Source organism: Berghia stephanieae, chromosome 2, assembly GCF_034508935.2.
Source record: "Berghia stephanieae isolate SIO BIC M18660-M18661 chromosome 2, UCSD_Bste_1.3, whole genome shotgun sequence".
Classification (NCBI taxonomy): domain Eukaryota; kingdom Metazoa; phylum Mollusca; class Gastropoda; order Nudibranchia; family Aeolidiidae; genus Berghia; species Berghia stephanieae.
Window position 1 is genome coordinate 56,944,978 of NC_088361.1, and position 14,546 is coordinate 56,959,523.

The following is a 14,546-nucleotide window of genomic DNA, read 5'->3' on the forward strand; positions in this document are numbered from 1 at the left end:
ATTAACTCCTGCCATGCTCAATTCTTACAGTAAATAATTGTTTCATAGCCTGTGCATTAAGCATGACACATGATCATGTGTGTTACTGACACATCTCTGACTGACACCCACTTAATTCTCAACCCTTTTTCTAAACCAGGCTCATTTTGTCTTCAATCAAGAGTTTTATTTTATGAAATATGAATATGGATGTTTCAAGGTTTTTTTGGTGACAGCTGATCACTGATAGATTGGGCAAATGGTTTGCCTTTTAAGTATTAGAATACTTTTTCTTTCTATTTGAGATCAGTGTTTTCTGTACATTGTCATGTTTTAAAAAAATAATTCTTTTTTATCTTGTCAGAAAATCAGTTAACACAAAAACGTATGATCGTATGACAATCGCGGTTTTAAAGTGATTTTTCTCTTTATATATGCTGATTTCGAATATTTCTAATTGTATTTTTGGAATTTCCATTTAGTTTGAAAATAATAATGTATGCAGTTTTATATTCATGATTGTTCTCATAATTTGTTAATTTTGGTTATCTTAATGTTTTCATTCATGACAATTTACTTATTTTTCATAGTTCATTGGTAATGTCATATATTTAAAAAAAATTTCTTTTTGTCCTCAGGCATATCATGACTGGGTCCTATAATAATTTCTTTAGGATGTTTGATCGTGATAATAAGAGAGACTGCACTCTTGAAGCATGCAGGGAAATAACAAAACCAAGGACTGTACTTAAACCTCGAAAAGTTTGCACAGGAGGCAAACGGAAGAAAGATGAGATTAGTGTCGATTGTTTGGATTTTAACAAGAAAATACTTCATACCGCTTGGCATCCTTTGGAAAACATTGTTGCTATAGCTGCTACAAACAATTTATATGTGTTTTCGAGTAAGGATTAGTTAGGCTTAGTATTTAATTCTTCCAGACTCGTCTGCTTTTAAAAAAGCATCAAGAGTTTGCAAAAATTGGGAGTCTGATGGGGCACAGCTAGTTTACCTGCTCAACAATGGAGTCCTTTATCTGGACATTTCTTTTCTCTAGTTGCCTGGATCATCAGACATTCCCCGTTTTTGCGATTTTGATTCGCCCATGGTGCATAACGAAGCTGCCAGATCTGTGACTTGTGGTATAATTTTCTGTTGAACCTTGTTTGGTGAAGACCATGCATTCCTGCCGTCATTATGATTATTATACTCGGCACTAGTACTAACACCATGTAATTTGATACTCGTGTGAGAATTCACCGGCTTAGTTTAAAGACAGTATTGTTGTACATGTGTTTATCTTCAGACACAAATTGTGATAAGGCTGATACACATTATACTGGACCAAGTTACCCTTGAATCTTTGATATTGTTCCTGTGTGTATGTACAATATTGTAATCTTTATGGTAGACTGATTGTAGGGGGATTGTTTAAAATTTTTTGCATTTTAGGAGTTTTCAAAGTATAATTGTTGAAATCCAAATGTTGTACCTACTCGATTTATACCTTGCAATATTAGTGCAATGTTTCAACGTTTGATGAGCAAGCAATTTTCCCAGGATTTTATTGATTTCAGTTCTAGAAAAAGAACATAAATGCAAGTCAAATAATTTTGTTACCTGTTTTCAGTAACAGAGCTTGATTCTAAAAATTCTAACCATTCATTGTATAATTAGTAGAACTTGAGGCTAGCCAAAAAAATTGCATACTGCCACTCTGATAAAAATAAAGACCCAGCGCAATACATGTCAAAATTTATGTTTAAGACAGGGCGGAAGTTGATAGTGTTTTGGTGGTGTGAATGGTTTGCAGGTTGGATAATTGGGTCCGCTTGCATATGGATGGTGAAATGTTGAAAGAATTGTGTTTATACTCATTGCCATGTCATTGTCTTTCCTTACCTTTTAAAGGTTTTAATGTGTGGTTGGTTTTACCAAACCTGAATACCAATGTTATGTTAACCAATGAAAAGGGATGTGTTTTTAATGATTGCTCATGTGAAAGTATTATCTTTTTGTGTTGCTGGTCAGCGCTAAGATGCACCTAACACATTGCACAGATTTTTTCTGGGAAGCGGTGTGCTCAAATTGTCTTGCAGTCAATATCTCAGAGAGGTTGCCAGTCACCAAGGGTTATCATGACCATATTTAATTTGGGATGCTCCGCGTGGTGACTTTTTCATGTGGAGCAGGCATCAATTGTAGAGTCTCACATCTTGAAACTGGGCTGCCGACCCAGAACAATATAATTTTCATCTTGCTTCTGTTTCAATAGACATCTGGGTGTGTTTACAACATTGTATTAGTGTTTCCAAATCAATTATTTATATTTGCCAGCATTTGTACGGGACATTTAATAGCATTATGCTGGGAATCCCAAGTATTCCTCTCCCCCCTCAAAAAAGTAAAGAATTTTCGAATTTTGTTCATAGTCATTTCTGTCCTTTGTCATATAGTTTGTCTCAGACATACTACGGCCTTTATTTTCTGGTTTGATCCAAAACTGTTGCATATGGGTTTAAGACTAAAAGGACTGGACCAGGTGGGTTGGGGAATAACATACTTTCCAAATGGGTAGGGTTCTTGGATAAATCTTTTTTGTTGTCTTTGTACATCCTATATCTTTACACCTATTTGTGACTGTTTTGGCAATGCACATATGCTGCTGTTGTATCTGAAAAGTTTTTTTGTTGTTTTTTTTAAAACCTATCTCAAATTTCACAAAATGTTTGATGTGGGTGTTTTGGATTTCCCTTTAATAGTGGAGAATGTTGTGTAGCTTTTGTCCTTTAATTTTTGCTGGCTTCTGTTCAAATCTCTTCTCTATATTTTGACCCCTTCATTGTGTCAATTTTCTCGATTTTTACCAGGACTTGCAGAGTTTTTGTTATTTTCTTCTTCTTAGAAATCGCTTTTTATGTAAGTCTGCCAGTATATGTGTTATGGAAACCAACTGTTTCTCTTTCTGTGGGAAACCCGCGCTATCAGGGGTAAAGTTCTTCTGAGACCCTCTCTCACACACCTGTAATCTCAAAGTCGCAAGATATGTTTTCCTTGATGCGGGTGTCTTGTGCACCATTTTACTCAATCATCCCTATGTTGCTACATTGGATATTATCGGATGGGTCAGAAGATTAAAGAAATGATCGACGCTGGCTTCCAATGTTGTTTACCTTTAACTGAGTCTTCATTCTAAATTTTCAAGATGCAGATTAATGATATCCAATGATCTTAGATGTAATAATATTCTTTCTCCTGGATGAAAAACTTAAAAAAAAAAAATTCTGATAACAGCATTTAATGCTTAGACCGGTTAAAGAGGCTTATGACATACACGTGTCACAAGTTCATGTAAAAGAAATACATTTGAGTTTTATTTCAGGGATTGGTAATTCCTGTCACTTATTTTGTTATACCCTGCTCTTGGTGACTGTACATACATTTTATCATCCAAATGATTCTCATCGTACTTAGCATTCCCTTTTATATAGTAAAGTGCCATTTTCAGAGGTTAATCATAAGCTGTTCCCTATTAATTTAGAATATCAATGTTTGTTGTTGCTATTGTAAGTTTAATATAGAATAAAGAGAAAACAACACATGCAGGCCTGGATGTTGTCAAATAGTGCAATTAAAATGACATTTCAAGATTGTTGTTTGGTAATTGTGTCATTTGCTTTGATGCCTGTGTGAGAGAATTTTTTGTTGTTGTTGATAAGGATGTACTTATGTTCTTTGTAAAACCCAATTCTTTGCTATTCATCACCTTTTTTTCACAACTGTCTTCTTTGATTTTTAAAAACTTTTTTATATTGACTGATTGAGACATTTGATATATATTGTCTTTGCATTTTTACCTCAATTACCTGTAATTATTTTGCATTTGGTGCTATATAGGTGCTTGGCTTTTCAGACCAATATTTTAAAGGCGCAGGTTGGTTATGTGAGAAGTGCAATGAATGATTAATAGCCCCCTGCCTCTCAAAGGCACTGAATTGACCATAATGTGTTGAAAAGCACACCTAGACATCTTATCTAAACCAATCTTGTCCCTTTTATCTTAGTTATTTTTGCTAAAGTAGCAGGATCTAACATATCTATCTTTGTTTTTATGGCTCTTGACATGAACTTAGTATGGTAAATGTTTAATTCAACTCAACACTGTTAAGAGAGAGAGAGAGAGCCCTCATGTGAACACTGCAATTTCTGTGGTTTTTTTTTTTTTTTTTTTTTTTTTTTAAATTATTAAAGTTCATCTCATCTTATCTTAATCCTCATACTCCATCTGATTTGCGCCCTGGGTGGGGTTCCCGACCTCCAATTCTGGGCAGGGAGGTACTTGCTGTGTCTTCTATCCCCTTGTATTAGTTTTCCAATAGCTTTGACTTGGAATGAGATTTACTTAGTTTTGTGCTGAACCTGGCCAGAGTCTTTGTCTGGGAGGGAGACAGTCGAATGTATAGTTATAGTTTGGGAGATGATGTATTTTCCCTTTTAAATTATCTCTCGAGTTATGTACATTGTTTTTTATTTTTAACATTTGAGTGTATCTTTGTGGGATCTTCTACTGTGTCTGGGTGAGACTTTTAGGTGATCTCAAACTAAGTATAGTGATAGTGTGCTCTTGGAATCTACACGTTCCCTGTTTGAACCATTCTCCTTTCTTTTTCCTTGAGTTCTTTTAATTGTACATCTAGAATGTTTTTACTATCCAATTTTCTTCCTTTTTACTGGCACTGATATGACCTTAATGTGTTGTAAGTGCCGTAAAACCCTTAACATAAGTAAACATAAAACAGATTTGCGTCCTTTATTTTTGTAAGGATCACAAATGTCTTCCTTAGGCACCTCTGACCCAAGACTTTTGTGGGCACTGAAATTAAGTGTATCCAACTGGGTGGGGTTCCTGATCTCCCATAGTGGGCAGGGAGGCACTTACTGTGTCCTCTATCTCCTTATGTCTGTTTTCCAACATGCTTTCTGTCTTTGTCTTGGAATGAGATTAATTAGTTTTGTCCTGGCCCTGGTCGGATACCCTAGCTGGGAGGGAAACAGAAAAATGTATAGTTAGAATTTTGGAAGATGATATTTTTGTCTTGTAAATCATCTCTCTGTTATGTACTGTATTATGTTTTCTTTAAATATTAAATATGATTTGTTAACATTTGAGTATATTCCTCTTAGCGGGGACCTGTGCTTGTGTCTGGATGAGACATTTATGCGATCTCAAACTAAATACTTTGATAGTGTGCTTTTGGAATTTACACCTGTTTCCTATTTGAACCAATTTCCCTTTACCTATTCTTGGGTTCTTTAATTGTAATTCTAGAGGTTTTTACTATCCCTTATTTTTCCTTTTTACTGGTGCTGATATGACCTTAATGTGTTGCAAGCTCCGTAAAATCCTTAAAAACGAGACATTACCTTTTCTTGGGTACTTTAATTGTAATTCTAGAACTTTTTACTTTCCCATTTCCTTCCCTTTAAAAACAAACATGTATATCCTAAATTGGTGACCTTTCGTTTTGTGTACCATTTTCCTCTTCTTCTGCGCTGAAATGACATAGCAGACTCAATTTTTTTTTTTATTTCACCTGAAGTTTAAAGAAAATAAGTCACATTAAGAATGGGTGTTATTATGCACGTTCAAGATATGTTGCAATTTTTTAAATTGCACTAACTCAATTACCAATAATATTGGGGCTTAATGAACGAAGGCCCTTAATGATTCAATCCCCATTGAAATGCATTTAGTTAGCCAAGACCTTCACAGATATGAAATTCAGATTACAGTTTTCTTTGGGGGATTTTTTCCCTCTCTAGTCATTCAGTTGTAAAGTGTATTTTATGCATTTTTGGAAAGTGTATCCCGTAGAGGAGAAAGATGGATAAATAGCTCTTGTTCTCCCGTCTTTTCAATGTTTGAACCACAATCATCGTTATCCCTGACCTAAACTGGTAAACGTCATTAAACTAGACAAGAAAACAGTTAAATTTGAGATAAATATTTTTCTCACGTATAACTTATTCTAAATGCAGCAGGTTTGATGTTTTTAAAATTAAAATGCACCCCGTATATCACATCATTTGCATTTGGTTTCTTGATCAACGCATTAAAGATACACAATTTATAATATTAATTCTGTTTAGTGGTATCGGAAAAAGGCAGTTAAAACTTCATGAACTGTCGTGTTGTTTGAATACTATTCCTCCTCATAATCAGCAAAATGAATGTAGTTTCTACCTGGATTATGTGGGCAAAATTGTGAGCAGACTGTTTGTCTATGTTGTATAGTTTGTACATGGTATGCATTATTATACTGTATGGCTGTTATGTATGCCAGGATGCATGTCAGGTTATGCATTGGAGTTTGAATATCATTTTGAAGGGAGTGATATTTAATGTAACATAATTTTATCCTTCAGTTTAGATTGTACAGATTGTATGAAAGATCTTTTTTGTGAGAAAGGGAATGTCAGTGAAATTTTTGTGTTGCCAAAGAAGTCTTATATTAATTCAACCTTTTTGTAAACATGTGAAAGTTACTGTTAATGTGAACATCATCCCTTTTGATATGGTTAATGATTAAAAATATATTTTTGAAATACTTTATATTGCTGTTTTATGATGTTATAATTCCCCCCAACTGGGTGGGGAACCTGACCTCCCATAGCGGGCAGGGAGGTATATACTGTGTCGTCTATCCCCTTATATCTGTTTTCCAACATGCTTTCTGTCTTTGTCTCGGAATGAAATTAATTGGTTTTGTCCTGGCACTGGCCGGAATCCTAGCTGGGAGGGAAACAGTCAAATGCATAGCATAGTTATTGTTTTGGGAGATGATATTTTTTTCCTTGTAAATCATCTCTCTGTTATGTATTATTATATTTGTTATTTTTAGTGTATAATGTAAGCATTTGAGTGTGTTCCTCTTTGTTGGATTTTGTGCTTGTGTCCGGATGAGACTTAAGGTGATCTCAAACTAAGTACATTGGTGGTATGCTCTTGGAATCTACATTTGTTCCCAATTCCCCTTTGTCTTACTTTTTCTTGGGTGCTTTAATTGTAATTCTAGAACTTTTTACTATCCTATTTTATTCCTTTTTACTGGCGCTGATATAACCTAAATGTGTTGCAAGCGCCGTAAAACCCTTAAATACAAACAAACATTCCCCCCAATCTTTATTATAGTTGTATATCATGTCTGCGCCTGGGTGGGGTTCCCGGCCTACCAATGTGGGCAGGGAGGTACTAGCTGCCTTCTATTCCCCCCCCCCCCCCCCCCCCCCCCCCCCTCCTGTATCTGTTTTCCAAATGGTTTCTGTCTTTGTCTTAGTTTTGTCCTGACCCTGCCCGAAGTCCTTGGCTGGGAGGGAAACGGTCGAAACTTAAGTTTTAGTTTTGAGAGATATTATATATACTGTTTTTTTTAAAAAACATGATTTGTAATTGGTAAACATTTGAGTGTATTCCTCTTAGTGGGATCTTGTGCTGGTGTCTTGCGTGAGAATTTTAGGTGATCTCAAACTAAGTACACTGATTGTTTGCTCTTGGAATGTACATCTGTTAAACAAAACAATTATGTTTTTTGTGACCCTTATTGTCTTATACTTATATCCCCGTTGTCATCTCTTATTTGGCTTAGCTCGGAGACAGGTGTAATTCCCGTCATGGTGTAAGGGTGTAATGAGTGGAATTCCCCTTAAAGGGGGGGACACTTAGGTCGTTCAATAGTGAAGGATCTTGTCTTTTCCACCTGGCTTTGTATCTTTGTACTGGAAAGGGACCATAATTTGATTTCCCCTGCGCTTACAATTTGTTGCTGAGATGGAAATGGAGGAATTAATCTTCTGGATTGAGATTACTCGGATTTTTTCCTGGTGGTGTGTCAGGATCCTTAACTGGAGGGAGACAGTCAAATGTATAGTACCCTTTTGGGAGATGATATTTAGTTTTGAGTACTTATTGTATTTTGTAAACATTTGAATGTATCCTTCACAACGGGATACTTTGCTTGTTGGTGTTCCTGACCTCCCATAGTGGGCAGGGAGGTACATACTGTGTCTTCTATCCCCATATGTTCCAACATGCTTTCTGTCTTTGTCTGGGAATGAGATTACTTGGTTTGGTCCTGGCCCTGACCGGATACCCTGGCTGGGAGGGAAACAATCAAATGTATAGTTAGTTTTGGGAGATGAAATTTTTTTCCTTGTAAATCATCTCTTGTGCACTGTATTGTGTTTTGTTTATGTATTATATATGATTTGTGAACATTTGAGTGTGTTCCTCTTGACTTGTGTCTGGATGAGACTTAGGTGATCTCAAATTGAGGTCACTGATAGTGTGCTCTTGGAATCTACATCTGTTCCCTATTTGACCCAATTTCCCTTTGTCTTACCTTGGATGCTTTAATTGTAATTCTAATTCTAAAACTTTTTACTATCCCATTTTCTTCCTTTTTACTGGCGCTGATATGACCTGAATATGTTTCAAGCGCCGTAAAACCCTTAAAAACAAAACATTTCTTTGGGCATTGGTGAGAATTTTACTTTCTGCCCATTATGCCTGCTGGCATTAGGACAGCAAGTGAGAATTTTAGGTTGTGTCAAAATTTCGCACATCGATGAAATGCTTGATCGTTGACTCTTCTGTTCCCTATTTGTACAAATCCCCTGCATCTTACTTTTTTTTGGGGGGGGGGGGGGGGGGGGGGGGGGTGGGGGGGGGTGCTTTGATTGTAAATTTAGAATAGATTTACTATTCCATTTTCTTCTTTTTACTGGCGCTGATATGACCTGGATGTGTCGCAAGCGCCGTAAAGCCCATAAAAACAAAAACTACTTTTTTTTCTTCTGGAGGAGAACGATCTCTGTGAGTGTGAGAGAGACATGTTTTTCTTAATAATCATTTCTCCATGTTAGGGGTCAGAGTGGGGTCGCTTTGCTGGCTTTTTCCTCGCCTCTTTTCGATGTTTACACGGCAACAACTGACACAAACGGAGTGGAAGTGGAAGCGACTTTCAGTCGTGAAATCACTCAGCTGAGCTTGAGACTGAATGGAGAAGGTGCGTTTCAATGGTTGTCGTTGACTGGTTTCATAAAAGGCGAGGGTATCGGAGTCGATGTTGGGTATGGATGAAATATTAAGAGATAAAAAAAGATGGATCTTTTACATTAGTACGTAGTTGTCATTGGTCTTGTCATATAGACATCTTTTTTCAATTGTATCAGAAATTCGGTCTCAGTTTTGCACAAAAAGTTATGAATGAAAATACTGCAATTAAGTAAGTAAAGAAGTGCCAGAGGACAATAGAGAATAAATACTTTTCGGCGATGGGAGTGAGTCGAACCCAAGACCCGACTGTTGCGGCTCCTCCGCTTGGCTCCGAGAGACAAGCACTACAACTACAATCAACGCCATCACTACTACTTTACTACATTAAAAAAAAAGTGGTCTCAAACTTAACTATCTTGAGTCCATCTCGCGACTTGGGGGTCATGACGTCAACACATATTTTCAGGAATACTTCAATAGAATAATCATAATCAAAGTGCTTCATTTATTACCACTACATAACAAGTAGTTTATATCAATTGTTGATTTCATACTGTTACAGATCTCTTATCATTTTTTTATTAGGTACATTTAGTACCATTCATAGGATATCAATCATTGCCTATAGACAATTCCAATAAATTAAGTTTTGTGACTGCACGTGGCCACAGTATAGGGCAAATCTATGGATATAAAGCCGAGCTTCACGTTGCCAAATTTTCTTGAGTCGGATTAAATTTTCCGGAAATTGTCAAAACATTAAATTTATTTATTTTCATTTTAAGAATGGCTCTACGGTACGGTCTTTGCTTCGTATCCGAAAGGTACCGAGTTCGATCACCCGCCACTGCGCTGTGTGGCCTTGGAGCAAATCACCTCGCCCAAGCTCAATTTGCGGCGCTGCACTGTGGCTGACTGGGTTATTCCAATTCCACTGTTCCCTAGACAAATTTCCCATATTGGGTGAATAAAGGGAATTTTTAAATATTATTTTATTAAAGTTCCATCTGATACAGAAGGAATGTAAACAAGCGGGTGTTGTTCGGTGATATACGAGCTGAAGTTGAGACAACACTAATATAAAGCAGGTACTTATTCACACCTGAGTCGTTATGTGTTAAAAGTGTCCATGGACACAACGCCGGGACCAGGGTGCATTATCACTTACCTGTTTTTAAGACTTACGCCGCTTGCAACACATTTAAGTCATTTTCATAAGGAAGAAAATTGTAGTCAAATATTTTGATTTACAATTAAAAATACACGAGATAAGTAAGACAAGGAGAATTCTTCAAATAGGGAACATGTTATATATGTATATTCCAAGAGCTTTCTATCAGTATACACATACTTTGGGATTACCTAAAAGTCTCATCCCGACAAAAGTGCAGGCTCATTATATTCCCAAAACAATAACTACTATGCATTTGACTGTAGCGTAATAAAGCGTACACTTTTATTGCAGTTTGAACTGAAATATTTAAAAAACGGAAAGACTACATTGCAATAAGGTTCAGCCAAAAGTGTCAGCAACTGTACTTGTTTTCCTGTGCTCTGTCCCAAAATAAAGACATTTCGTCTAAGTATGACAAAGCCACAAATATTTTTCAAATCTGACCTGCGATGGTGAATGCGTCTCTTAATGAAACATATTGCGATCAGCAGCTTTCAGCACTATGTGAAATATTTGAAAAGAATTGTTTCCATAAGAAAGAGTTTCAGTATACAAGCTGTCTAAAGTTATAGATGAGTTGTGACAAAAACAACGCCATGTACTCATTTACACCCAAGTGCGATGCGAGAATGTGGGTCCAGAGCCTTATTCAAGGATTCCACAATGCACCGTTCAGAGCAGGACTCGCACCCCGGCCTTTCAGTCAGTGGGGTTTGAAAATGGGTTTTTTGCCCATTTGAAATTCTACCCAAAAAAGCCCAAAGTTGCATAACGTTTTTAACTAATTGCCCTACCACGTTGATTGTGTATCGAAAGTTTTAGAATTAGATGTGTACTTTCCAAAAAAGGAGGAAATTTTTCATCGTGAAGATCATGACCCATTCATTATGATTCATGCGACCATAACCTATAGATTTGAATTTCACAAAAAATTACTGAGATGCGATCCAAAATTTGTCTTGCAGCAATTTCTGACACAACTCGGTGGAATTTCAAATGTTGAAAGTGTAATTACAACATTTGGTGGTTGTAGTAGGGATGATGATGTGGTGGTGGTTGTAGTAATAACAGTAGTAAGGATGATGAGGTAGTGATTGTAGTAGTAGTATGGATGATTGTGTGGTGGTGGTTTTAGTAGCTGTGGTAGGAATGATGATGTGGTGGTAGTTGTAGTAGTAGTGGTGGTAGGGATGATGTTGTGGTGGTTGTAGTAGTAGTGGTGGTAGGGATGATGGTTTGGTGGTGGTTGTAGTAGTGGTGGTGGTAGGGATGACGGTTGACGGTAGTAGTGGTAGGGATGATGATGAGGTGGTGGTTGTAGTAGTGGTAGTAGGGCTGATGGTGTGGTGGTGGTTGTAGTAGTAGAGATGGTAGGGATGATGGTGTGATGGTGGTGGTAATAGTAGTGGTGGTAGGGATGATGATGTGGTGGTGGTTAAAGTAGTGGTAGTAGGATTGATGATGTGGTGGTGGTTGTAGTAGTAGTTGTGGTAGGAATGATGATGTGGTGGTAGTTGTGGACAGTTGTGCTAGGGATGATGGTGTGGTGGTGGTGGTAGGGATGATGATGTGGTGGTGATTGTAGTAGTAGTGGTGGTGGGGATGATGATATGATGGTGGTTGTAGTAGTGGTAGTAGGGTTGATGATGTGGTGGTAGTTGTAGTAGTAGTGGTGGTAGGGATGATGTGGTGCTATTTGTAGTAGTAGTGGTGGTAGGGATAATGATGTGGTGGTGATTTTAATAGTAGCGGTGGTAGAGATGTTGATGTCGTGGTTTTGGTGAGTGTTTTTTTATTCAGTGATGATAATAGCAATTTGTCAAAAAGGAGGAAAATTTCTCGGTCTATCGATCAAACACAAGCAAAGAAACCTAGTAGTTATTCAGCTTATAAATACAACCCAAGAATCTCTCAAATTTAAAGCCATAGTCCAAAGGTAAAAAGAAAAAAGATCAAACTAAGCCAATCACCATTGCTTTGTTCTAATATATCATCTCTATATACCAGATGATTTAATGGATAGTTGCGAAAGAAAGAGAGAGAGAGATAGGGGGGGGGGGGGGGGGGGGGGGAGGAGGAGAGACTTCTTTACCCGAATAACTTATGTATTGACATTTTGAATTCTATATCAGAAAAAAAAAATAAAGAAAAAAGAGAAATAGAAAGAAAGGCAGAGGGAAAAAAAATAAAAAAGAGAGAGAGAGAGAGAGATTATTAAAAAGGCAATAGGTACCTACAACAGGGGACAAAAATCCAGACCCATTTGTCCATCCCCTTCCACCATCAACTAACTAATCAAAGAACACTACTGGTCTTCTGTGTCAATTGTGACATCTGGTGCCATACTGTCTGGCCCAACGTCATAAAAACGGGACTGTCACCAAATTTCACGAGACTGAGCACAGGTGTCAAAATATGACATAAGACATAATGGTGATTTTGAGGAAAATGTTTGACACGGCAAATTTGAAAAAGGAGGAAATGTGATGGGATGGGCGGAGATAAACTACCATTTAGGCGGAAATCCGCCTTTAGGCGGAAGATTCTCAGCCCTGCTTATTTGAAAAATCGTCCGGAGTAGCTATTAATAGAGAGGGAACAGCATGGATGCTAGAGTAATGTTTTACGGTTTTTATGAAACATTTAGGTCATTTTAGCACCAGTAGAATATGGGAGAGTAAAATAAATTCTACATTTACTTTGAGAAGCACACAAGAAAGAGTAAGACAAAGGCGAATGGTTCTATTAGGAAGGAGATGTAGATTCCAAGAGCATGCTATTGGTGTACTAGGGGGTCAGCAGTAGGCTCTTTGCTTCGTATCCGAAAGGTACAGAGTTCGATCACCCACCACTACGCTGTTTGGCCTTGAGCAAGTCACCTCGTCTTAGCTCACTTTGCGCGCTGCACTGCGGCTGACGCCGACGTTATTCCAGTCTTCCCTTGGAATATGCCCTAGAGACAGATATCCCCTATGGGATGAATCAAGTGAATTTTATTTTAATTTGATTTCATCTAAAAGTCGCATGTCTAAGACAATTATTGTTTACAAAGCAATTATATATATTTTAAAAAAAAGAAAGCATAACAGTACACAACAGAGAGATGATTTACAAGCAAAAAAAATATCATCTCCCAAAACTAATAGTATACATTTGACTGTTTCCCTCTCAACCAAGGACTCCTGAAGCGTAAGGACAAAACCAAGTGATCCCATTCCAAAACAAAGACAGAAAGCAACTAACCCCCCCCCCCCCCCCCAAAAAAAAAAAAATAAATAAAAAAAAAAAAAGAGACTTAGGGCGGGGATAGAAGACAGCAAGCAACCTCCTGCCCACCATGAGAGGTCAAAAGACCCTACCCAGGATGCTAGAGTAAAACAATGACAGAAAACTTATTTGTATGGGAATTAATTAGGTAGACGAATTAATGTTGAAACATCCTCAACCTGTTAGTTAATGTGAAGCAATCAACAGTAGGAACCAGTAAAGTAACACCAATGTTAGTTTCAATTTCATTAGAACTCGCTAGACCACACTTCCAGGGGTTTGCGTTTTAGTTTTTCATGAAATTTAAGTCAGGCATTTCAAAGTAGTCAAAGTCGGCTAAAGGGAAATAGTCAAATGTGTCACTCCATCAGGATTGGCTACCTGTGAACGGTCAGGTTTGGAAAGCAAAGGAAGGCAGTGTGAAAATAGCTACACCGGAATGCGTTCATACACTGAAATTTTAAAAAGAGCATAGCTAAGCCATAGTCACTAAAAGTTAGCTATTGATATAAGCCTTGTAATGTATTCCATTTATATGACAATGTTTGTGGGAGGTTTTCATCTTTTACCTCTGTAAAATTTGACAAGTTGACTGATTTCAGTCAATTGACAGAGGATTCACAAATCTATAGAGTATATCTCAAACTGCTTTCCACCAGATATAACACACCCAGCTACCCAATCACTGCTGGGTGGACAAGAGCTCAGAAAAACATATCGACCTCACCTGGGATTGATCCTAGTCTCTTTGTGTATGAAGCGAGTGTTATACCAACTGAGATATCGAGACCACCAAAGACCTACAGAAAAACCCCTTAAATATTCCATAAATTCTTTCTAAAATTTTAGATTGCAAACTTAAGTCAATGAATTTCCTAATATTACTTCATTGAATATTGCTACTTTTGGTTTTATGTGTCTCAAATATTACTTCCAAAAATAATGGTGTTTGAAAAAATACAATATAGCATTAAATCTAAGAATTAGAAAATTTTGATATCTATATTAAAAAAAAAATTTGCATAATGTTTTGCATTATAAGTGGTTGCAGTTGCATGTACCGTCGTCTAA

The 14,546-nt window shown here is 37.1% G+C and overlaps 1 protein-coding gene across 7 annotated transcripts in view; it reads left to right on the forward strand.

Moving 5' to 3' along the window:
- Nucleotides 1-6,592, forward strand: part of LOC144965201 (serine/threonine-protein phosphatase 2A 55 kDa regulatory subunit B alpha isoform-like) — a 50,063-nt gene extending 43,471 nt beyond the window's left edge. For all 7 annotated transcript variants that reach the window (XM_078900284.1, XM_078900283.1, XM_078900281.1 and 4 more), the window contains one exon: nt 618-6,592. In XM_078900284.1, coding sequence (XP_078756410.1) covers nt 618-894 — 277 coding nt within the window. In that variant the 3' untranslated portion in view covers nt 895-6,592. The remainder of the gene's footprint in view (nt 1-617) is intronic.
- Nucleotides 6,593-14,546: the final 7,954 nt, after the last annotated feature.